Here is a 22,631-nt window from a genome sequence, read left to right as displayed (position 1 = left end):
ACACGACAGGCTTCAGACCACTGTAGTTATCACAAAGTTTATTTGCCATTGGCTGCTTTCTTCAAGTTCTTGGGTTTTCGATGATGACTCTTGAATTTCTTCTTTAAAAGGCCTGACTGTTTCTGTAGAGAAAAATAAGTTAATCAGCTGATTTCCAAACCCCAAGACAGCTTAAAGAGAAACTCAGTGTGATTTCCTTCATCAAGTGACAGAGCAGAAGGGATCTTTCCCTGCCCCTACCCTACAAGTTTGCGTCCCTTTCTCTGACAGGCCTCTGGTTTCATTAGATACTGTTTGTAGCGATGAACCCAAATTTCACCCAGCCTCATCTCTCCAGTTTGATACAGTTATAAAGGATCTAGCCCTTTCCTCGGAGTCTGCCTTGGAGAGTTAACACGTTTGTCCACCTTTATGTAGGGAACATCTGTCTGCTTCTCAACCTGAGAAAGAATATTCTTGCAAGGCAAGACCTGGCCAGCTCCTCAAGAGGTAGAAAAAGGGCTTAGAAGGACCCTGTCCCTTCAGAGGGTTTAATTTGTGTTTGTGTGTGTAAGGGATATGCTTCAGTCTCCCTCTTAAGGCAGTGTGCAGCAGGATCCTGTCAATGGCCTGTCTGTACAGGCAGGAACAATCCTAGTGACCGCAGACAGGGTGAATTGCTGGTGGCAGTTCACAACTCAGGACACAGCCAGAGGCTGGCACATGGGGAAAAGCCATTCTGAGTAACTGCACCTTCTGCTGGTTCTCAGACAGGAACAGATCAAACACATACAGGATGGGACCCCAGCTCAAGGCTCCCCTACTGCTGCATGCAGCGCGACTCCCACCTTTCCCCGTTTGTTGCCACTGGCTCTGCTGACATCTGTTCTTCCACCATCCTCTCTATTCATGTCACCATTCTGCTTGATCCCATCATCCTCGCTGTCTGTTGCAAAGTCATCACTGCCCTTTGTGGTCTGTGGAGCCGCTGGGCTTTTTCTTGGAAAGAGTGCAGCTAAAATACAAATACTTAGGTCAGCATCGAGCCCTGTGACACAGGCTTCCCCCCGACTTTACACCGAGGACATCTCAAAAGCAATTTCCAAAGCTGCTTCCAGTTGCTGAGCTCGTATGTGTCACTACTGGAATACTTGGGAAATAAACATGCTGGTTTATGAGGAGTGTGCTGGTGCTCTCACTCGCCCCACTTCGGGGACTGCTCAGCACAGGCTGTTCTGGGGTGTCATCCCTTTCCCTCCCACAGCCAGGCAACACCTACAGGTGTAAGCAGCACAGCCTGACCAGCTTCTGTGAGACTCAAGGTTTTGCTAGGAAATGAGGAAAGCAGAGATACCTAAAGCAGTAAATCCCAGCAGACCCTAGATCCCTCCCCTAACACCTTATGTGATCCAGCTCTGGTTATTACTTAGTGGAAACTGCAGTTTCTTATCTGGTGGTGGTAAGCTTTACTGAAAGCCAAGAACTCCATGCCTCTGGCATGTAAGCAACAAAGAACAGTATAAAGAAGCTGGGAGAAAATCCCTTCAAAAAACTCCCTTCAGGACACAGATGACAGTGATGTTCTCACTCACATGGGTACAGGTCACTCATGCTATCGTCTGTCTCCTCTCCATCCTCATCGCTGGACTGTGGCTCCCAGAATTCCTCTTTTTTGTAAGGCTGCCTGCTCCTGTTCATTTGGTCATCAGAGTGGTGCGTCCGTCGCTGCTTCTGTCGCAGGCATGCAGGGATGTACTCCACTCCTTCCTTCTGGCACTCCTCATCTAAGAGAGCAGTTATTGGGAAGGCCACCCTACCACCTCAGGCCTTTTCATTCCCAGCTCCTAGCTTGTGCTAAATGCAACTCAAAAGCAAGTCAACCTCCAACTCTAATATACATTCATGTAATCTACAGCAATGCTATGGACCATGAAAGAGGGGAAAGACGTTTACACTGAGCCTGTGCTGGAGGAGTGAACTGCCCTCTCCCGTAAGGATGTTCCAAGGTATTTGCTAGAGGCCAATTGCTCCCTACATCTGGGATCTTCCTCTGTAGCTGAGGAGCACACACAGCAACAGCAGCACTCTACTATCAATCTAAACAAAACTGACCGACTCCCTTCACGTAGATCTACTGGAATCTCAAAAGTTCAGAGAAAAATCTCTGCTTATATCTTTCAGAAAAGCTACTTACATGTTTTGAGGGCCTTCTGATAGCGCCTCCCCTGGACATGAGACAGCACTTGCTCTGGGTACTTGTTGATGTGCCTGAGAGTCAGCTTGCAAAACAGCTGGTGCCTGACAAAGGCAGAAACAAAGAGCCAGCAACAGCTTGCTATTGCGCAGTAACTTTTCACTTACAAGGCCTGTGCTCGAAGTTGATAAATATTTTATAAAGACTTCTCCAGTCTCCCCAAACCCACAGACTCAAGAACCTTTGTAAAATTCTACCACTGTATGTCTGAGATTGAACAAAGCGTAAGCATGTCACACAGGGGGAAGAATACGTACAGGTTCTTTGTGCTGGGCACTATATGGGGCTCAAACACGCTGTAGTCAAACTCTCTGGCTGTCTTTATCAGCCGCTGATACTTCTTGCCATTAGTGTAATTCTGCAGGTCCGACAGCCGACACAGCATCTCATGTCCCGTCAGCCTGCACCGCACCTGCAGGAAACGTCTGGTCAAGGAAGCGCAAGGGGTACCCACCGCTGGGGCACACCCCGAGCCCCACCAGCGCCCCTCTCCCGGCCCGTCCCCAACCTCCACACTGAGATAAAGCCTCTGGGCCCGGGGCTCGCTGGGTCGAGCCCATGCGCCGCGGTTCCCCAGCTCGCTCAAGGGACGCGGACGCGGCCCTGGCCCCGGCCTCCCCTTGCAAACCCCTCCGAGAGACAGCCGCGGTCCCCCACAGGGCTCCAGCCGCACCCGGCCCGGCTGCACGAGGCTAAGCAGCGGATGCTGCCGCAGGAAGAGTCGCTCCGCCTCGGGCACCTCAGCCCCACCGTCCGCGGGCCCCGCCGCACGCTCCGCCATGCCAGAGCAGAGCGCCCGACTTCCGGTGCCGGAACCATAGAGAGGGGCGGTCAGAGAGGAGCCCGCCCACGCCGGGACATCCGGGACCGAAGGCTCGTGGGAGTCGCGGGGGACAGTGGCGGTGTTCGTGTTGCCATGGCGATGGGGAGGCTGCTACTGCACGCGGGGCCGCGTGTGCTGCGGGAGCGCCGGGGGCGGGTGAGGGCAGAGGGGAGCGGGGCCTGGGCCTGAGCCGAGGGCAGCGGGACAGGGGGGGAGTGGAGTTGGGGCTGGGGGAAGCGGGGCCGGGCTGGAGGAAGTGGGGCCGGGCCGGGGGGAGCGGGGGTGGGCCGGCCGAGGGCAGCGGGGCCGGCCTCAGCCGGATAAGGCCCCCATCTCGTCCGGACCCCGTTCCTCGCGGTGCTCGGCGCTACAAAAGCTGCGGCCGAGCTCGCCCAGCCGCTGCCCTTCCGTTGCCGGGGCCCGAGGTCTGGCTGCGGTGGGTTGGTGTCCCCCCCGCGGCGGGTGAGGGCACCGGTTTCACTCCGTGGCACTCAGCGGTGCTGCAAGCGCGCCGAACCGGCGGCAGAAAGGCTGTAAATGTGCCCCTGTGCCCTCCAGCGGGGTCGGAGGGCAGGTGCCGCGCTGGCAGTTACTGCAAAACCGGGTTAGGCTGGTGCGGATGTGTGCCCATAGCGTGGATGGGAAGGGAAAGCTCATGTGCTGTGCTATGGCCGGCGCCATCACTGCAATTTGATTTAAATAAATAAGCATATTTTATTATAACCTCACTAATAGTGTTTCACAAGCAGGCAGTTGCTCAGAGGAAACTTAAATCCACAGGTAAACAAAATTTCATGCCCCATTGAGCAAATAATATCATCTAGATACAAATTCTACAAAGCAGAGACACAACAAAGGATCTTTCTTGTCTTTCATATTTCATGTAGATATCACACTGCTTGATCAGAAGAACTTTTTTTGGATATCCCCTAACTAAAGCAGGTTCTGGTCTGGTCCAGCAGACTAAAGGTAAGGTGTGGGTTTCTGTTCTGTTTCAGCCTCATACCAAGAGGTGACATTTCTTGCAGGAATTTGGCATCGCTTCTCCTGTACAAATCCTGATCCTCATTCTGTTTTCCTCAGGTGTCTTTTTGAGGTTCTGCAGACCACAAAGTTCTACAACAGCTGCTGATGCAACTGGAGAAGATACCTTACTCAAATGGGGTCTTCTCCTGGTCCCTCTGTCTGCATTCTGTCTCGGCACATGGCAGGTACAAATAAATATTCAGTTTTTTCAAGAGATAAGCACTTGAGGGCTGTCAGCTTGTTCCATCTCTGGCTGTTTAATGTAGTTCAAATCTCGTAGGGGAAAGATTTGCTGTTAATTTAAATTTCTGTTTTCCAAGTTTTCATTTAAAAGTCTTTGAAAGGAGAGATTCTTGGTTTTTTACACTTTTATTTCCGTGTAAATATTTCATCAAATTCAAGTCAGTAGCCTCTATTTTCATATCTCCGATTCCCCTGCTTTAGGCAAGGTCTGACAAGAAACTTGTGGCAAAGGTTTTCAGGCTGACTGGGGTTACTCCATTGCTCTGTTCCACCCTGAGGAGCTACTTTTCTGTTTGTGTATTTTCAGGTTCAGCGACGAAAGTGGAAATTAGATTTGATTGCACAACTGGCGTCAAGAATTACATCAGAGCCCATCCCTCTGACATTAGAGTATGGAAGCTGTCACTGTCTGCAGAGCACTGACAGTGTGCTGGGGATAGTAGAAGTGATCCCTGCACTAATGACCTTATTCTAAATTAAACTGCATTAAAATGAAGGAATCTGATGGGAATCGGGATGTGCGAGCAAATTAGAAAGATATCCTGTTACTTATTTATAGTAAAAGAATAAGTGAATGCTTCCCTGTGGGATACTGCAAATGCAAGTAAAAAGCATGAATGTCTGTTCAGGAGAACATGGTATGTATTTCGTACCATGCGTAGTGTAGTCCTCCTGGAGAAGGAGGGCTTGGTAGTTGGTATCTGTGATGTCCCAAGGGAATTATTGCTGCCACAGGAAGTCTTGGATAACTGGCCCTGCCCCAAGCGTGAGGCAGTTGTGTCAGATATGAGAGAAATTTTTAAGGTCACTTGGGCATATGGCACAGCTGTGAAAAAGTTGAGTTGTTCTGTGTCATGGTCTCAGATAGGAGAGCAATGCTCCCTGTGGGCTGGACATATGTGCACTGTATCCACCTGCTGAGCAGCTGCATGTGGGTCACAGGTACCATGGAAAAGGACTGCATTCTGCCTGCTCATGAGCATCTCTGATTCACTGGGACAGTAATAAATGTTAAGTCAGATGGTTATTCCATGAGGTGTTTATCTTTTGCTTGTTTGTCAGCTGTCTCTAGAGTGAACCATTTGGGAAAAGGAGAATCCCGTATAAAATCCCTAATTTGATTTGGGATTATTTTATTTGGCCATGATTTTATTTTCAAATTTTTCCATGCAGCCCCATGGAATTGAAGGAGTTGGAGTACAGACCTGTAAAGGTCCGGGGCCATTTTGACCACTCCAAGGAGCTCTATATTTTGCCACGGTCACTTGTAGAACCTGAGCAAGAGGCCAAAGCAGCCACACGGCTTATGTCCCACCCAGAGAATGGTGCAAATGTCATTACTCCTTTCTACTGCACAGACCTGGGGTAAGTTAGTGAAAGTCTTGGTTCATGTGAGCAACCAGCTTCTGTTGTGAAAAGCTGAATCGTAGTGGTTGGGTTTATAGAAATGGCTCCCTCTCCCTTAAAAGGCATCTCTCAGTCTGTTTGGTCACTGAGGCTTGATTTGAAATTGTGTTTAAATTCCCCTATAATGTGCACTCAGATGACAAAAACATGGCACTAAACATATGGGTTCCTTCTTTCTTTCATACTTCATTCTAGCCAGCAGCAGCAGGAATGAATTTCCTTCCACTCATGAGCTGTATTTCTTTATGTAATTCTAGGGTCACGATCTTAGTCAACCGAGGATTTGTGCCCAAAAAGAAATTGAAACCGGAGACCAGGCTGAAGGGACAGGTAAGAGGGACACAGGGACCAGGCCTGTTGCTCTCTGCCCCCTGGTTACAGAGGCACTACAGAAAAATCAAGAAAGGCAGCAGCCATGTTCAGCGTCATTGGAGTTTACTTATGGTAGTCATTGTGCTTTTCAAAGAAGGCAGACCTCTTCTTCCCACCTTTGTGTTACGTAAATGTGTTTTGCAAACATTTTTACAAACAAAAGGAGCTTGATCTGCTTTCTTTCCCTGCTGTGTTACAGCAGTGCCTCACTGTAAGGCGCAACTCCTTTGTAACCAGACCCCGCGGGTGCCGAATTGTTCTACCAGGACTTGGTATGCCAGAAAATGAAACAAATCTTGCAAGATTCCTTTTTTTTTTCCCTCTGCATTCCACATTTCAGATTGAAGATGAAATTGATCTCACTGGCGTAGTGAGATTATCAGAAACCCGAAAACCTTTTGTGCCTGAAAACAACATCGAGAAAAACCGCTGGCACTACCGGGACCTGCAGGCTATGGCAGAGGTGACAGGTGCTGAGCCCATCTTTCTCGATGCCGACTTCAGTAAGTCACAGAGAAACCCGACCACACATCCAGTTTCCATAGGTCTCACTCCCTTTCTGCTAGGTCTGCTATTTTCAAGGTTATAGAGGCCTACAAGAAACCTGGATACTTTTTTACAGAGGCGTGTAGTGACAGAACAAGGGGAATGGCTTTAACCTGACAGACAGGAGATTGATATGAGCTCTTAGGCAGAAGCTCTTCCCTGTGAGGGTGCTGAGGCGCTGGCACAGGGTGCCCAGAGAAGCTGTGGCTGCCTTATCCCTGGCAGTGTTCAAGGCCAGGTTGGACAGGGCTTGGAGCAACCTGCTCTAGTGGAAGTTGTCCGTGTCCGTGGCAGGGGGTTGGAACTGTATGAACTTTAAGGTCCTTTCCAACACAAACCATTCTACTATGCTGGGCAGCCAGCGCTGGGGAATGGCAACATGCTCAGCAGAGGTGCAGGTGGTGGTCAATGCCTTGAGCACAACCAGCCCCTTGCCGCCTGCCCTACAGCTCTGGCTTTGCTGCTGATTCGGGAATACCATAACCTGAGGAAGAGGAGCAGAGCATCCATCTAAATTAACACCTTCACACCCCGCAGCAAGGACAGCTCTGCATGATGCAGATATAGGTTTAACTCCTATTGTACTTGCAGGAAGCACAGTTCCTGGAGGGCCCATTGGAGGCCAGACACGAGTGAGCCTGAGAAACGAGCACATGCAGTACATCATCACCTGGTAAGTTACCCAGGCAGCATGGGGCTGACCTTCCACAAGTTTCTTTTGCATGTGAAGCTCTGCCTCGCATTCTGGCTCCTGCATCAGTGCAACCGCATGAGCTCTTAAGCTGTAATAATCTGAAGGTTTAACCCAAGTAACATCCTCAAGGTGATTTGAGATAACTATGGGGTTTGCACTGCACCAGACTTAGGAAGGTCCAGCTCATCTGGAAAAGGTGTAAATGCAGTTTTCTTTCATAGGTACGGCTTATGTGCTACAACTGCATTCCTGTGGTACAGAAAATTTGTACAGAAGATACCTCTATGAGGGGAAGAGCAAGTCTCTTCTGTACTGCAGTCAAGAGCAGACTTTTCTGGAAGATAGCAGCCCGATCAGTCCTGAGGAACTGCAGCACAGTTTTAGGGCAACATGTGCAGTAAAGGTGCACAGCTATCAAGCTGCAAATAGACTTTAAGTAACAGATGCTGACTCTTAAGCTCCTGCCAGCATTATTTAGCTGCAGCTTGGAAGCACTGAATTTGAAAGTGTCAGTTGAGACTTCAGGGAAGCTGGCTTACACATTAATCTTAAGGATACGTTTCTTTTGTGGCTGGTGGTAAGCTCCAACATTTTAACTTCTCCACAGCTGTACCTTCCAAACGATGGAAAGGTTTTGTCAGTCAGGAGTGGTTCATAGCAGTTGCATCAGAATAAACAAAGACATATTTCATGTGCTTGCCTCGTGACTTCCATTGTGCAGCTTGCATCCAGTGACCAAAAGAACAGCTATTGCAGATGCTCAAGTCAAGGTGACTCAGGCAGCCTAGGGCTTTGCAAAAGCATGCTGAGGGCTACTGAAAACAAGCAGCAGCTCCCACCTCTATAGCCTTGTAAAACATGGCAGCCTCCCACAATACCAAGAGACCAAGTCAGCACGGAGGAAAGAGCACAAGGTGGTCTAGATTTCCCCCTGCTTTCAGCCTGCCTTCCCTGTCCATTCCTGCCCTGGCAGAGGCACGAGGCACCTGCCCATATGAGGTGTCTATCTGGTTAGTCTGCTAAAATGAAGCATCACCCTTTATCACCCATAGTGTAACCCAGTCATAAGTACTAATGGAGATGTCCTGGATCAATTTTCAATTGAGACACACTTCCATATGCAGACTAGGCTTAAAGCCAAAAGTAGCCCAGTACATTCAACTGTATGATCACAGTGTATATGCGTCGGAGCTGCTGTAGATGAACTGTGTTAAAGAACACAGATCGTTACAGAGGAGTAGTAGTTAAGAGCAGCTGTTCCAAGTACCTGCTCCATAATGCTGTTTGTGTGGCCCTATTCAATCATTTGATGAAGGCAAACGGAGGTAAGGCAAAGCCACTGTGCTACTACCCACTGCCTGGAACACTGCCATTAACAGAGACCACCAAAACTGAATCCGAGTGTTTATTCTTTTTATGTACAGAAAACATGGAGCCATCCAGTACATCTTTAACCAAGCTTAGTAGCCAGTTCTTTAGCCTTTGCTTTTTCAAGCTTAGCAATGCGAGCCACCGATTTCGGACCCAAGACGTTACCACCCCAGTGACGCCGGATCTGCAAAAAAGCAGTAACAAGTTAGGTACCTTATACCACCTCTTAAATGTACCATTCAACCAACCTGCTCAATTCCACTCCTTTTTGCACAAATGGAAGAGCTCCCTCAACTAGGAGTCTTACACATTTCAAGCAGTGAACTAAATCTCTGGGCAGCACAGAGACTAAAGTTTAAAAGTCTTTCCCAAGAATGGTGCTGGATTGAGCCATCATGTAATTTCTGGACTCAGGATGGAGTCAAGCCCAGCAGAAGCTGCTGCCCTCACTACAATCCTAACCCTGTTGACTTCTAACTTGGTGACAGTATTCATGTTTACCCTGCTCTGAGGCAAAGAATCTGCACGCATCATAAGCAAATCTTGGTACAACACACTGAACAGGCTTTAAGTTGATTTCACTATGTCTGGAATAATCTGCATTTCACTAGGAAGCTTTTGGGATATTAACAGTGTAAGATGAAAGAGAAGGCTAGCAGCACAAAGAATCTTACCTCATCATATCTGTCATTGTAATTGGTCTTGACAGCCTCCACCAGCTTTGCAAGGGCTCCCTTATCCTCCCTGTTGGTGACAATTTTAGTTCCTTTAAAGCCTCAATTTAACATTTTCCATAAATGATTTGCCTCAGCATTTAAAGCTCATAGTAGCAATGTGGTTTTTCAGGTTAAGCATCATCTGCAAAGGCTTAACCACTCCACCTAGCAATACTTCAGGAATCTGCACTGCTCAGGTTAAGGTTAGTAGTTCCATCTATGTATTTTCAGAGTAACCATTCATTTTGGTAAACCAAAATAATCTGTATTTTCAAGGTCCAGTAATGTTCTTTAGACAACAGGCCGTATGTATCGGATGTTACAGAAGTAACAGTTTAGTTTTACTATTTTATACTAGACAGACACAGGTTTGCTATCCACTTGCCCTACAGCCTGTGCCTATGGACAGTCTGCTTTCTACCACAGAAAATCACCTCAGATCACAGAACACTTACGGGTTAACTTGGGTGAAAGCAATAGAGGTACATGTTTTCCTGTGAACCAGTCGCCCCAGTCTGGCTTTGCCCTTGATAATGCAGTATGGCACTCCCATCTTGCGGCACAGGGCTGGCAAGAAGACCACCAGCTAAAAAGAAAAGGAGCATGATGTAGAACTTAAGGAGAACATCTGTCTGTTCTTTGGATTAGCCTGGGCTGTGGCAATTGCTCAGGGTTAAAAAGCTTGTTTTGCTCTTCACTATTAATTCAGGTGAAGAAATTCACACATCACTGCAAGGGCCAAGCCTCATTGTAAAACCAGGACAACTATGAACATGCATATGCATTCCAGTGTGGGTAAATATATTTTTATGCACTCCCTTTTCACACAGTAAGTTTGTTCTAAAATGCATTTTCACCCCAAGTCCAGTTCTGGCCTCAGCCTGGGTTACATGCGTAGCCTGTAAGATGTACTAGGTGAATACACATACCTCAATGGGGTCTACATCATGGGCAATAACTACAAGCTGAGCCTTCTTGTTCTCCACCAGAGTTGTGACACTGTTAATACCTGAAAAAAAAAAAAATAGGTAAGCTTTGATTTCACTCAGTCCATTTATCAGAGCTTTCATGTCAGCCTCATAGAACCAGCTCAGACTCCATACCGGATTCATTACAGAAGTTATGAAACTTTCCACATCCACTCAGAAGATATTCCCTGGACAATCTGCTAAAGCTCAGGGTTAAAAAGCTCGTCTATTTTGCTCTTCACTTTGAGATCAGGTGAAGAAATTCATACATCATTGCAATAGCTTGTCCAGTCCTGCCTGGCTGAAGCAGAGACTTTTCAGAGTCTCAAGTCCATGTACAAAGTTACCTGCTCGGAGAACTGGTGGCCGCTTAGTTGGAGCATCTCCCTTTCCTGCAGCTTTCTGCTCAGCACGAGCCAGCAGCCTCTGCTTCTTCTCATGCTTGTTTTCTGGCCTGTATTTGTGTGCCAGCTTCAGAAGCTGCGTAGCTGGAAAAGAACATCCACTGGTCAGCTGCACAGGCCAAAAAGCTAAGCATTACTTTTGAAAGTACTGAAATGCGTCAATGATCTTGGTAGTTGTCATCAAGTGCATTTAGACAGCAAAAGGTCAGCATCATCTGCACAGTGCAAGAGGAGCACCTCCAGACCACCTATTTACCTCTACATGCACCTCTGCTGGCAATGAGCTTCTTCCTTCCCCCTTTGGATAAGAAAATGCCTGTGGACCCCCTCAGCAATTACAGTTAAATGTGGTGCACTTTCTCCTTTAAAGCAAGCAACTTCTATTACAGCATCTATGAAGAAATTGCTCTATATAGGTCAGAAATGTCTTGCATAGACACTAGCACTTGGAAAGTAAATAGTTCACACAAGACACTGAAGCTCTGTTCAGAAGTAAATAGTCACACAAGACACTGAAGCTCTTTTTTAACGTCGGCCTGCAAGATGCCAGCATTCCCCCAAGGCCTGTACACCCACACATTGCTCAAACTACGTTTATTCACATGAAGAACCGCAGGTGGTTCTGCAGCAAGCTAGAAGAACAGCCTCCGATGGAAACGTGCAGTTGAGACAACCCTGTGTTTGTATCCTTAAGTGGGACCTCTGGTATTTTCTATATCCCTTTTCAGGGTACACAGCAGCCATCAAGACTTAAGCCAGCAAATTCAGACAGCAGCTTGGTATCACACCACCCCTATCACTATTAAAGCCTCCCTAAAATGCTTCCAAAGATTCTCCCCAGCTTACCTTAGTTACGTCTTATTTCAGTTTCTTTCCTCCTCTGAAGCACATCCCATCAATGACCCAGGTCAAGACAACTGCACGTGGCACATCCTTACCTGTCTGGCGGTCCAAAGCCTGAGTGAACTGGTTAATGGCAGGAGGCACCTTCAAGCGCTTGTAAAGGATGGACCTCTGGCGCTGCAGCCTGATGTAGCGCGGCCATTTCACAAAACGCGTGAGGTCCCGCTTTGGCTGGATATCCTGTCCTGGGAATAGAGACCCTTTAATGCACAGCTGTTCCACAGCCATAGAGCAACAGCATGGAACAGGCATGAGTGCATCAGAGATCTTGGTGGTGATATGTCAGCACTATCATTCAGATAGCAAATATTCTTCACATCATCTGCACACTGTACAAAGATGGCACTACCGAAGTTTGAACTGAGTTACCATACCACATGCAAAAAGTAAAGATTAATCCCAACAGAACCATGGAATGAATCCAGGCAGTACAGGAAACAGCACATTGGCCATAACCAGCCACCACATAACTGCCCTAATGAAGAGCAGCACTTAACTGCAGGCAGCAAAGTTAAGTACCTTTATCACTGTCTCCACTCCAAAGTTTTGTTACAGTACATGCCTCTTTACAATTTCGACATCTATTAACAAACCCCCGTGTTGAGAGAGTAGCCCAAACACTCACTTACCAATACCAAAGTTCTTGGGCCTCTTCTCAAAGAGGGGATTGACAACTTTTTTGGCCTCCTGCTTCTTGACTACAGCAGGGGCTGGTGCCACCTTCTTGCCCTTCGCCTTCTTTCCTTTCGGCTGCAAGAAGCAAACACACCCTTTCGTACTCAAAGAGCTTTCACTCCCCCGGAAATGCATTTCTCCAGCCCGGCAGCCTCCAGCCCAGCCCTACTCTTCCAGAGAGAACAAATCTTTCCCTTTGGCTTCAAAAGGTTTACGAGCTTCCCTGCCAGAGCCACCGCTTAAACCCGCGTGCTGATCCCCTCGGCCGCGCAGCCACTGGCGTTCCGCAGTCCTGCGCCCCCAGAACGCCCACCGTGAGCTGCTGCCCCACGAGCGCGGGATCAGCCACACACTGGGAGAAACGATGCAGCCCGAGCCGAGCGAAGTCCCGAGTCCCTGCGCTCCGGTGCGGGCGAGGAGGCCCAGACTCGGCCTTCCCCGGGCCATCCCCGCTTACCACAAGCCGGGCACGAGCACCCCTCCACCCCCCTCGCCAGGCTACCGAACACCCGCGCGGTCCTCCCCGCCGGGCCGCGGCGCAGCGACGGCGGCGGATGGCGTCGGATGGCAGCGGATGAGCCCTTCCCTGCCCCCGCGGCCCCTCACCATCTTGGGCTGCGACAGAGAAAGGATGAGCAGCGCCTGCCGGGAAATATCTACGGGGCGCGACGTCTCGCGAGAGGACGGCGGCACGCGGGGGGGGCGGGGCTCGGCGCGGCTCGGCGCGGCGCGGCGCGGCGTCCGTGATGTCGCAGGCGCGCGCGCTGCCGCAGAGCAAGGAGACGCTGCTGCAGTCGTACAACAAGCGGCTCCGCGATGACGTTAGGTCCATCCTGGACAACTTCACCGAGATCGTCAAGACGGCCAAGGTGCGCCCGGGGCCGCGCTCCCGGCTGCGGGGCCCCCGCATCGCCAGCGGGCAGCCGGGCCGCGGAAGGGGGGGTGTGGAGGCACGCGAGCGCGGTGGTGGGGAGGGAGGGAGGGAGGGAGGGAGGGAGGGAGCGGAAGCCAGCGGTCCTGTCCAGGGTCCTGTGTGTGAAGGCGGCTGTGTGCGCGGTTCTCTTTAGATTGAAGACGAAACTCAAGTCTCTCGAGCAACCCAGGGTGAACAAGACAACTACGAGATGCACGTCAGAGCTGCCAACATTGTGAGTAGCGCTCTGCTGTGCAAAGCAGTGGGCAGGTGCTGTTGGATGCACTGTTGCACCTAGGGCAGCCTTTATAACGCTCACAAGGACTGCTGCTAGCAAAGTATCCTGGTCGTTGGGGTGGCTGGGGAAGGTGGGGTAGCCTGGCTTGTCAGCTGCAGGCTTCTGTCAGAATCCTCGTGGAATGTGGGATTTTTTACTTTATTCGAAGCTTGGGCTGAAGGAGCAGCTTAGGGGATCTTGGTTTAGAATTGGAGCAAAGCACAGTTTTGATACGCTGTGGTTTTTCTTTCTGCTACAAGGTGCGAGCTGGTGAGTCTCTGATGAAACTTGTGTCTGACCTGAAGCAGTTTTTGATCCTCAATGATTTCCCCTCTGTGAATGAAGCTATCAACCAGCGCAACCAGCAGCTGAGAAGCTTGCAGGAGGAGTGTGACAAGAAGTTGATTGCACTGCGGGATGAGGTCTCCATTGACCTGTATGAACTAGAAGAAGAATATTACTCTTCCAGGTACAAATAGGGCAGTGGCCTTCTGCCTCATGACTCCATGGGGAGGTTAGTCCAGACAAACAAGTAGTCCTTAAAGTACAGGTCTTGAGAATGTTCCCAGCAAAACTTTACTCCTGTTTTTAATTAGGTCAAACTCTTTTTCTGCAATTAAACTGTCTTTTCCTTGTGGATACCCTACAGGGTATGAATATCATAGGGAAGGAGGTGTTCACAGTATCCAACTCTAGGTCCCTGCTTTTTTTTTCTAGATTTGACAGATAATCTGCTTAGGCTTCCTTTGTAATCATTGTAAAAGGAGATGAGTTTCCTTGGGAGTATAGACTTCTGTCTGAGTATCCCTCTGAAGGAGCCTCTGTCTCCAGAGAGGCTAGGTTGCTGAGCTGGGTTCTAATGTTAGAGGAGATCAGCACGTTCTCATAGTGAGTGCTTTCACAAGTGACCTGGTCACACACTGTGCCTTTTCCCCTGTAGTCCCCGGCCTCCTGGAGTCCTCTGGGGGTGAGCGCTTGAAATGAATGTAAGAGACTTGCTTGGTTTCATTGAATAATGAAGCATTGCGGTAGGATTTTCTACAGAATAACAAATTGTTACTGATTTGTGGGATTTTTAATATTTTTAAAATACTTAGAAAACAGGCTTTGGAAGATTTAGACACACTATCTTTTTATTTTATCTTCTGTCATGCACTCCAGCACTTCTAGTTGATGATGCAGTAAATGAAAAGTGAGAGAAAGCAACTGAGAAGCTGATTAATTCGGCTGTACTGTCCGAGCTAAGCAAAGTCAGTGCAATAATGCTATGACTTCCAAACAAAAGCTTAGCTTTTAAAAACCTTACTTAAAATTCTAATGCCCAGGATTTCTATTTTTGCCTTTCCCTTCTTTCTAAAAATGCTGAATGCCTGTAACCTGAGCTAAGGCAACTAAACCTTAATTGCTCAATATTTTTGGAAGTTAGGCCATTGGTTTTGAGTAATGTGTGTATTTTAAGAGTAAAAAGATGTTGATATGACATAGCTTAGGAACTCCTGTGACATTGGAAGAGAACTAGAGGTAGATGTTTACGGTTGTTTTTCAAACTTTGGTCATTCTTGGGTGGAAGGGCAGCAAGAGATCCTGGAAACAGCACAGCAATGAAGAGTGACAGTCGCAAACCCACACGCCAGCCCAGGCTCTGATGGGTCAGGGGTGCATCGCCTACACAGGCTGTATCCACACAACAGTGTGACATGCTGTGGCTGATAGTGCCTCACATGTGCACGTATGTCACCATGCTGTCACCAGACTGACACTGCTGTGTGTCAGTAGCTTTGACCTTTGGCATAGGGGGTTGTGGCCATGCTGGCATGGTCTGTTCACCTGCCTGGCACCAGGTGCCGTGTAAAGCGACCCTTCATAACAGAACTGTTGTCTAAGAACAAGTGTTGGCATGCACCAAATGGTTTTGCCTTTGTGTTCTGTCTTGTAAGAGTGGTCAGGAGGTGAGGAAACTCAGCAGCTCTGCAGAGCTGTGATCTGAAACCTGTTGTCATGTAGCACTTAGTCATTTGCTTTTAGCACTTATTCCTTTCCTGTGCTCTTTCCCGTCTTTTTCTGCACCAAAGAAATTGTATGTGTGTAAATATAGAAGTACTAATTTATTTAAAGTCCTTTTATAATTGGGGTATTAAGATATTTTTAATGAAACTTTAATGTCTAATGTGGAGAAAAAGGGTTTCTGTTACGTCACATAGTGGTAGAGTGATAATCATGTTCAAATGGCTGTAGTAGCTGGTTTGCCCACAGACACACATTCTGTGTGGTCCTGGGAGCCCAACTGCGATTGCCTCTTTGCACCATCTCTTACTTCCTCATGGGTCCTGAGTCCACAGGATTGCCTTAAGAAGGGTGCAGTCCCATGAGGTCCAGCTATGGGTTCCACACAGGCATCCTGCCGGCCTTTCTCCCATGTGCCAGTGCCCCTGAAGGTCACTGGTTTATTTTAGTTGTTCCTCCAGGGGAGGCTGCAGCAAAGTGAGCTCCCTGCAGCCGCACAGAGCTGCCCCAGGCTGCAGAGCTTTGTTCTCTGTGCTCTGTTCCTGACCACTGTGACAAGCCTGTGGAAGGGAGTGTCTCCTGTCCAGGTCTGTCGCTGTCATTGTGCTAAAGGGGCTTAGGAGGCAGGCCCTTGCCATAGTGAGCAACTAACAGGATGTGTTGAAGTTGTATGGCCAGGTTTCACTGATAGGCTTTTATTGCATACATGAGGGTTTTGATGAGGAGACCTGAAAGCAGGTCTTTGAAACTTAAAGATTGTTCTGAAGGAATCTTTGCTTTCAGTTCCTGTGCTCAGACAGTTTCCTAAAGATGCTTCTCAGCAGTTTCCCTGTGCATAGACCTGGCTGCATGCCTCGAGGGGGGTAGTGAAGTCCCTTCCATGCACTGAGAAGACCTCAGTCAAAGGACAGAGTAGCAGCGGGCTATGGTGAGCAGTAGCTGCTTGTTGACCCTGACTTTTGAGGAGCATAAGATGAGAGGTGAAGCTCAGACTTTTGGAACTGTTCTATCTCAAGTAGCACGAGCAGTGGTTATGCTTCTGACAGAGCTAAAATGTTGTTAGTAACTCCCCTGCCCATATGGGGTGGATGCTGTGACCAGGTTCTCCTTGGAAAGCCTGGCCTGAGGTCTAAGGCTGACAGAAGAGGAATTGTAGTTCTGGTCAGGTCCTGAAGGTCTTTGCTAGCTGAACCCAGCTGCACTGTGTGCTGGGGGCTGGGGGGAAGGGTGATCTTCTAAGGGATTTTACAAAGGCTCCAGGTACAAAACCTGCATCCACTGCCTTCTCACTTCTGCTGCAAACCCGGTGGGCGATGCTGCCAGAAAAGAGCTCAGAGCTAGATGCTTGCAACTCATGCTTTGTGTGCTTATTCCCCAAAGCAGTAACTCCAAGCCCAGCTTGACTTCTCTCATCCTCAACCCCAAGCCTGCATTTGTGTTCCATTGTTCCTGTCTCTGGGACCATGGAGTCTGTCTTGAGTGTGGGGTTAGATCTCAGCACGTTTCATGCTTGTGCAATTTGAAGTGTCTCGTATTTCTACACTTAAAATATTTCCTGAAGCACCTATTCAAGTCCATACATTAAAAATGTAAATAAAGCTGCAACAACAAAATCATTTGACCCACTGGGTTTGTTTTACTCTGAACACAAGCTGCTTTCGCTCTAGCACTCATTTTGTCTTGGGTGTCTCCTGTGTGTGCAGCTCCTTCCTCTCAGGAATTTGTTTTGATTTTGTTGCGGTTTCTTCCATAATTTTCCTTTATAGATTTGGCCTTTCCACCTTGTCTTTTTCTGAGAGCACAGACCAGAGTTAGCCAGTTCTGTACAAAACATCCCTTCCCACAGTGCTGGCTCACCCAGCTCCACAGTCTGCAGTGGGCAAACCCAGCAGCTGCTTTTAGCAGTGCTGTTGGCTCAGGTTCTGCTGAATAGGAGCCTTCAGTGCCTTGTGGTCTGGGCAGCTTCAAGAGAAGACCCAGAGCTGCTGCAGAGCTTTTCTGAAGAGGTGTGCATCAGTTCCTTCTGTGTCGTGACAGAGAGGGACCCCAAGCCAATAGTGCTAGGGGTGTTTTCTATACTGAAATTTAGAGCAGGATTTGGTATTTTTTTTTCTCAGTTAGGTTGTGATCTAATTCCAAGTAAAATAATGATGGTGAGGTCCTTGCCTCACTCAGATCGGTAGCATGATTCCTATGGGGTGCCAGAACTTCAGTCCATATGTTTTCAGGGACTTGGAGCATCTGGACTAGAGTTGAGCTCTGTTTCAGTTTGTAGCAACGATTCTGTCTCTGAGGTGCCCCTGATCTCACCAGACCCATCAGGTTCAAGACCAGCCCTGAGCAGGTGACCTAGGGAAGGCGGATGTGACAAGGCTTGTGATGAATTCCTGAACCTGGGCCTGGCATCTAGGAGCCATGTTTTGCGATTTTCTGAATGCTTTGCTTCTGTCCTGCTCTCCCCTGCCTACCCCCCCCCCCCCCCCCCCGCCTTACTGCACTGCTGCCTCTCCTTACTGGGTTGTTTGTTCTATAAAGCTACAGTCTGTGTGACAGCAACGACCTCCCGCTGTGCGAAGCCTACTGGAGACAAGACTTTACCACGCTGTCTCCTGAAAGCCTCTCCATGCCTCTGTCGGCGGCTGTAGCAGAGCAGAGCGCGGCCGCCGCGCAGAGCTCCGCCCCAGCGCCCCCCTCCGGCCACGGGCACGGCGCAGGCCCCGCCGAGCACTCCTGAGGAGCATCCTCTGCCGCTGAGCGCTTTCCTCCAGCGCTCTGTGCTGCTGGAAGTCTTCCGCCTGCTGAATTGAGGAGCGTCGCCCATGGCCAGGAGAAGGCACTGGAGCTGTGTGTGCAGGTAGGTTTCTGCTCCCCGGACAGCCACAGTGCCTTCTCCACCGCAGGACATTGCCAAGAGTGTTCTTCTCCTGTAAGAGATTGTTCTAACAAGTTAGAGTCAGGTTTGCTTTTACATGATTATGTTACATGTTGTTACATGTGGTGTTCATTTGATATCCCATTTGTTTCTGTGTGGATCTCAGTAAGTTAAACACTGGAGCATTGGGAGTTGAATTTTTTGGGGATAAACCTGAGCCAAACCAGGAGGCAGTGAATGTTTGGAGTATTGACCCTGTTTCACAAGGTTACAGACATCCTGCTGCTTTAAAACTCTCAGGATGGCATCCATCAGCCTCTGTTCTGCTGCACAGGACAGTAAGGACCTTGCAGTATTTCTTACACAGCAGGCTTCAGTGTCCAACTTGCTCACAGCCATTTGGGAAGAGGCTGTCAGGAGGCACTTACCGAGGACCAGTGTACTCCCTTTGAAGAGCAAAGGGCACATAGGAATGGGGCAGGTCCTGGTGATGCCACCTGTAGAGGCCACTGGCAGGAGCAGTGGCAGGCTCTGGTTCCTTTCTCAGTGTTAACACATAAAGTTTCTATTAACACTGTGTGAGCTAGTGGGACGCTGGTGTTTGTGTTGCCCGTGCTGTGTCTAACTGGGCAGTGGGGTGTGCAGAGCAGTGTGGTTCTGCTGTTCCTGTCGTACTTTCCTCCCATCTCAGTAGCCTCCCCCTCGGGCCGTGCCGAGCCCTCGGAGCACGGCTTCTTGCACCTGCAGTGCTCTGCCCGGGGCCGCGCTCCTGAGCACGTGCGTTTTGGTTTTCCTTCATTCCATTCGTTTTTGTAATTCAGTCACTCAATAAAGTGTATCTTTTGTATTCTCTGCCACTCGTGTGTTTTAACCGGCGTCCTGGAAACGGCCGTGGCGAGCGGGCGCCGGGAAGCGGTACCGCCCTGTCCGCCAACACCGCGCAGGCTGCGCGCGCAGTCCCCCGGACCAGCCACGGCCAATCCGGGCCCGCCGCCGGCTCGCTGTCGTCACTTCCTGCCCGGTGCGGGCTGAAGTCACGTCCTGCCGGCGGCACGGAAGGCGGGGGTGTCGAGGAGCAGTGGCGCCGCGATGCAAGGCCTGACCGCAGGGCCGAGCCTGGCCGCGCAGGACTCGTACTTGCAGGGCCTGGCCAGGAGGGTCCGCGCGCAGCTGGCGCCGGAGTCGCGGAAGAGGAAATTCGGTAACGGAGCCGCAGCGCTTCACCTTCTGCCGCTCCGGGCCGGTGCGCGGGGCCTGGCTCCTGATAGCCGCCTCTCTCTCCGCGGGTGCTTGGCCCAGGGGAGGCTGTTGTGCCGGTTTGTAAGGAACAAACCCCATTGCTTGTGCTGCAACACGGGGCTCCTGAGCACTCTGCGGTCTTACCCAGGGGAAGCAGTAGTCTCTGCTCACTTTATACACGTGGCGATTGGATGGGGGGGAACTGGGACTTCACTGAAGTGTACAAGCATGTTATTGGGCTATTTAAATAAACCCTATAATATGTAATTTTTAAAGGTACACCATTGAAATACTGGAAGTTCAGTGTTTAGTAATACCTTGACGTTGTGAAGTGGGAATGTTGTGCTGGTTTGCGTGATTTGGTTTTGCCTTCTAGTGCCTCAGCCAGGGCAGTCTGAGGATGCTGGTAGGCAGATCAAGAAAAAGAAGAGAAAGAAACCCAGGAAGCAAGCTGAGAAGGTGAACACACCTTCAGTCAAACAGACGGTGTCTAACGCGAGCAAACCTGCTCTGGGACAGAGGGCAACCCCTCAGGCCAGTAAAGCATCTCCAGACAGTGCTGCACAGAGCAGAAGTGAGAGCTTGGTCACAGGTGAGAATGCCAGCATTGCCATGGTCAGGTTAAAGTGTCGTGAGCTGAGGTAGCTGCTTTTTGGTTGCTTCACACACGTGTAGTTCAGAAAGCCTTTAAAAAGTTCATTTGAATTGAAAACATCTTTGCATATTCCATGTGCCCTCAAAGCTGTTGTGCACATACTGAAATTGGGTGGCTCTTGGGAAAATGCATTTAGCCTGAGCTGCAATTTTAGTGTATCTAGTAAGCCTCTGCTGCAGTCTCTGCCATGCCAGCTCAGCTTTCCATTGACAGCCTAAAAAGCCTGGTCACCAAGAAAACGTATCATCAGTGTCTTAGTTTCCACCAGACAGGTACTTGTCTTCTGACAGCCACAGAGCATGCCGGGCTGTGTCTAAATGTCAATATGGGTAGAAAAGGGCGAATTAATTCTAAAGAAACCAATGAAATAGAAACTTTTGGCTTGTTTAGATTTTCCATTCTGTTCACAGCATCTGCAGAGTTCTCAGAGCTTTTTCCATAGCCACAGAAAGTTCTGCTTAGTTAGTGCTGTCATTTAAGTATTTCTGTTTTCTTCCTCTTGTTTTCAGGGAGCAAAAGTGACCTGGATTCCTCTTCCCTTTCTGCAATAAATCTCTTGCGTCAGAGACTACATGAGAAGATTAAAAAAGCTTCTGGACAAGTATGAGAATTCTTTAACATGTATCCATACATGTGTTAATGCAATAGGCATTCTCCCTGGCCTTCCGGGGGTGTGGGGACAAAACTCAGGGTTTGGGCTCTGTCCATCCCCACAGGAAGTGCCAGGGGGTGTTGCTGGGGTGTTCTCTGGTATGTGAGAAGAGCCAGAGCCCGGCTAAGGGAACAGAGCCCCCAGTGATCTGTAGTAAGAAGAGCACTGAGAACCTGAAAGGGAGCATAGCCATAGGGTGTTGAGAGAGACTAAGGGGTCTGAAACACCTTTACTGTGCTTAGTGTCTCTGAACGCTGAGCCCATGACTCCTTGTCACAAGTCACGCATTCCTTGTGAGAGATTTGAAATTGGGAACTTGAGGACATCCCACTTTTAATTCTGATTTATTCCTGTAAGGCTCCTGATTCATGTCCATCCTCCTTCTTAGGATGATGCCAAAGAATTGCCCCCTGCAGTCCTGGAGAAGAGGCAGCGAAGGAAATATGAGAGAGAGAGAAAGAAACGCCGAAGAAAGGAGCTGTTGATGAAGGCAAAAACAGAGAAGAAAGAAACTGAGGAGGTACCGGTAGAGCCAGAAAGCAAAAAGGAGAGCAAAGCTGAAATCGTCTTCAACAGGGTTGAAGTCCATGAAGAGAATGAGCTGAGCAAGATCCAGAAAAAGAAAGAAAAGAGGAAAGCAGTGAAAGGCAAAATCACTCCTCTGACAGGCAAAAACTACAAGCAACTGTTGAGCAGGCTGGAGACCAGGAAGAATAAGCTGGAGAAACTCAAGGATAAGGACGAGAAGAAAGCTCAGGAGCTAGAGAACAAGATGAAATGGACAAATGTTCTCTACAAGGCGGAGGGTGTGAAGATTCGTGACAACGAGGAGCGCCTGAAAGAAGCCCTGAAGCGTAAGGAGAAGCGTAAAGCACAGCACCAGAGGCAGTGGGAGAAGCGTACAGAAAAAGTGGTGGAAAAGATGCAGCAGCGGCAGGAAAAGCGTCGCAAGAACATTCAGAAGAAGAAGAAAGACAGAATAGAGAAGAAGAAAGCCAGGGCCCGGAAGAAAGGCCGAGTTCTGCCAGAAGACTTGAAAAAAGCTGGCTTGAATTGAGCGTGGGGCTCTGCCAGGTGGGGAGTGATGGGACATGGTCGGTCTGTCTGTCTGTCTGTCTGTCTGCCTGACACTGCGGCCCAAGCAGGCAGTGCTCGAGGAAACCCGGTGGTTTTGTAATAAACTTTGTAATAAGCCAGCCCGTTGTGTCCTTGGCCGTTAAATTTCCTGTCCCCTTCTGGCTGATTTATCGCCATCATCATTGTCCCAACAGGGGGGGTGCTGCTCAGGCGCAGGCGCAGTGCTGGAGGAGGCGCGGAGCCCTAGCGCCGTGGTTGCCCTAGGCGGGGCGGGGCGTCCCGAGGCCCCGCCCTCCGCGCTGCCATGGCGACGAGGATGCCGCCACTGCCCCGGCGCGTTGCAGTGCGCCGCGCGGCGCTGCTGTTGTGCTGAGGCTTGGCGGCGGCCGGGCCCCCTGGCTGCACAAGGGGCCTTCCCATTCAGTCCAGGCCCCTCGGACACCGAGTCATCGCATACCTTTAAATCATCGGAACGCTCCGCCTGCAGCAGTTTCAGTGGAAGCCATGTAGTTTCGGCCTGAGTAGAGCCTTTAAACCCTTTGTCCCGCAGCTTCTAAACCT

The 22,631-nt window shown here is 49.5% G+C and overlaps 5 protein-coding genes and 3 non-coding genes across 10 annotated transcripts; 3 read left to right on the top strand and 5 right to left on the bottom strand.

Annotated features, from left to right (window-relative positions):
• Positions 1 to 21: 21 nt before the first annotated feature.
• Positions 22 to 3,050, bottom strand: SURF2 (surfeit 2). Its single transcript, XM_061352354.1, has 6 exons — positions 2,907 to 3,050; positions 2,491 to 2,645; positions 2,174 to 2,277; positions 1,572 to 1,763; positions 828 to 994; positions 22 to 122 (listed from the first exon to the last, which is right to left on the bottom strand). The coding sequence occupies exons 1-6, from the start codon at positions 3,012 to 3,014 to the stop codon at positions 39 to 41; spliced, it is 810 nt and encodes a 269-aa protein (XP_061208338.1). The 5' UTR covers positions 3,015 to 3,050; the 3' UTR covers positions 22 to 38.
• A 51-nt stretch (positions 3,051 to 3,101) lies between these two features.
• Positions 3,102 to 7,948, top strand: LOC133211761 (surfeit locus protein 1). Of its 2 annotated transcripts, none has more exons than XM_061352351.1 (9): positions 3,102 to 3,212; positions 3,944 to 4,025; positions 4,140 to 4,267; positions 4,633 to 4,715; positions 5,499 to 5,690; positions 5,990 to 6,062; positions 6,445 to 6,607; positions 7,188 to 7,323; positions 7,566 to 7,948. In XM_061352351.1, the coding sequence occupies exons 1-9, from the start codon at positions 3,150 to 3,152 to the stop codon at positions 7,630 to 7,632; spliced, it is 987 nt and encodes a 328-aa protein (XP_061208335.1). In that variant the 5' UTR covers positions 3,102 to 3,149; the 3' UTR covers positions 7,633 to 7,948. The 2 variants fall into 2 exon arrangements, with proteins under 2 accessions (XP_061208335.1, XP_061208337.1); XM_061352353.1 differs by having other exon boundaries at positions 7,242 to 7,323; positions 7,566 to 7,874.
• A 788-nt stretch (positions 7,949 to 8,736) lies between these two features.
• On the bottom strand, positions 8,737 to 12,516 carry RPL7A (ribosomal protein L7a). Its single transcript, XM_061352324.1, has 7 exons — positions 12,336 to 12,516; positions 11,742 to 11,891; positions 10,747 to 10,887; positions 10,361 to 10,440; positions 9,887 to 10,017; positions 9,390 to 9,459; positions 8,737 to 8,899 (listed from the first exon to the last, which is right to left on the bottom strand). Exons 1-7 carry the CDS (start codon positions 12,514 to 12,516, stop codon positions 8,795 to 8,797), a joined length of 858 nt encoding a protein of 285 aa, XP_061208308.1. The 3' UTR covers positions 8,737 to 8,794.
• LOC133212038 (small nucleolar RNA SNORD36) lies at positions 10,094 to 10,166 on the bottom strand. Its single transcript, XR_009725358.1, has one exon. It is a non-coding gene; the product is annotated as a small nucleolar RNA SNORD36 (small nucleolar RNA).
• LOC133212041 (small nucleolar RNA SNORD36) lies at positions 10,602 to 10,678 on the bottom strand. Its single transcript, XR_009725361.1, has one exon. It is a non-coding gene; the product is annotated as a small nucleolar RNA SNORD36 (small nucleolar RNA).
• Positions 11,962 to 12,033, bottom strand: LOC133212042 (small nucleolar RNA SNORD24). The gene has a single exon (XR_009725362.1). It is a non-coding gene; the product is annotated as a small nucleolar RNA SNORD24 (small nucleolar RNA).
• Positions 12,517 to 13,082: 566 nt separating the features above from the next.
• On the top strand, positions 13,083 to 20,194 carry MED22 (mediator complex subunit 22). Of its 2 annotated transcripts, XR_009725279.1 has the most exons (5): positions 13,083 to 13,250; positions 13,449 to 13,529; positions 13,832 to 14,040; positions 18,111 to 18,429; positions 20,063 to 20,194. XR_009725279.1 is itself a non-coding variant. In XM_061352350.1 (4 exons), exons 1-4 carry the CDS (start codon positions 13,128 to 13,130, stop codon positions 18,307 to 18,309), a joined length of 612 nt encoding a protein of 203 aa, XP_061208334.1. In that variant the 5' UTR covers positions 13,083 to 13,127; the 3' UTR covers positions 18,310 to 19,035. The 2 variants fall into 2 exon arrangements, 1 of the variants encoding a protein (XP_061208334.1); XM_061352350.1 differs by lacking the exon at positions 20,063 to 20,194 and having other exon boundaries at positions 18,111 to 19,035.
• SURF6 (surfeit 6) lies at positions 19,525 to 22,098 on the top strand. The gene is made up of 4 exons (XM_061352349.1): positions 19,525 to 19,648; positions 20,063 to 20,278; positions 20,851 to 20,942; positions 21,382 to 22,098. Exons 1-4 carry the CDS (start codon positions 19,537 to 19,539, stop codon positions 22,048 to 22,050), a joined length of 1,089 nt encoding a protein of 362 aa, XP_061208333.1. The 5' UTR covers positions 19,525 to 19,536; the 3' UTR covers positions 22,051 to 22,098.
• Positions 22,099 to 22,631: the final 533 nt, after the last annotated feature.

The sequence above is a fragment of the Neopsephotus bourkii genome, unplaced genomic scaffold, assembly GCF_033783945.1.
Source record: "Neopsephotus bourkii isolate Nb327-2 ecotype Australia unplaced genomic scaffold, CSIRO-AGI_Nbou_v1 NB_659, whole genome shotgun sequence".
NCBI lineage: Eukaryota > Metazoa > Chordata > Aves > Psittaciformes > Psittacidae > Neopsephotus > Neopsephotus bourkii.
The sequence above is the reverse complement of the archived record's forward strand: the minus strand, read 5'-3'. Positions and strand labels throughout refer to the sequence as shown.

Coding starts and splice junctions, on each gene's coding strand:
- SURF2 (XM_061352354.1), bottom strand. CDS start 3,014: ATGGCGGAGCGTGCGGCGGGGCCCGCGGACGGTGGGGCTGAGGTGCCC. Junction 2,646..2,906: donor GCCTCGTGCAGCCGGGCCGG/GTGCGGCTGGAG, acceptor CGTTTCCTGCAG/GTGCGGTGCAGGCTGACGGG. Junction 2,278..2,490: donor GTGCCCAGCACAAAGAACCT/GTACGTATTCTT, acceptor TGCCTTTGTCAG/GCACCAGCTGTTTTGCAAGC.
- LOC133211761 (XM_061352351.1), top strand. CDS start 3,150: ATGGCGATGGGGAGGCTGCTACTGCACGCGGGGCCGCGTGTGCTGCGG. Junction 5,691..5,989: donor TTCTACTGCACAGACCTGGG/GTAAGTTAGTGA, acceptor ATGTAATTCTAG/GGTCACGATCTTAGTCAACC. Junction 6,063..6,444: donor AGACCAGGCTGAAGGGACAG/GTAAGAGGGACA, acceptor TCCACATTTCAG/ATTGAAGATGAAATTGATCT.
- RPL7A (XM_061352324.1), bottom strand. CDS start 12,516: ATGCATTTCCGGGGGAGTGAAAGCTCTTTGAGTACGAAAGGGTGTGTT. Junction 10,441..10,746: donor GCCACCAGTTCTCCGAGCAG/GTAACTTTGTAC, acceptor TTTTTTTTTCAG/GTATTAACAGTGTCACAACT. Junction 9,460..9,886: donor GCTTTCACCCAAGTTAACCC/GTAAGTGTTCTG, acceptor TGTCACCAACAG/GGAGGATAAGGGAGCCCTTG.
- MED22 (XM_061352350.1), top strand. CDS start 13,128: ATGTCGCAGGCGCGCGCGCTGCCGCAGAGCAAGGAGACGCTGCTGCAG. Junction 13,530..13,831: donor ACGTCAGAGCTGCCAACATT/GTGAGTAGCGCT, acceptor TTCTGCTACAAG/GTGCGAGCTGGTGAGTCTCT. Junction 14,041..18,110: donor GAAGAATATTACTCTTCCAG/GTACAAATAGGG, acceptor TGTTCTATAAAG/CTACAGTCTGTGTGACAGCA.
- SURF6 (XM_061352349.1), top strand. CDS start 19,537: ATGCAAGGCCTGACCGCAGGGCCGAGCCTGGCCGCGCAGGACTCGTAC. Junction 19,649..20,062: donor GTCGCGGAAGAGGAAATTCG/GTAACGGAGCCG, acceptor TTTGCCTTCTAG/TGCCTCAGCCAGGGCAGTCT. Junction 20,279..20,850: donor AAGTGAGAGCTTGGTCACAG/GTGAGAATGCCA, acceptor TCTTGTTTTCAG/GGAGCAAAAGTGACCTGGAT.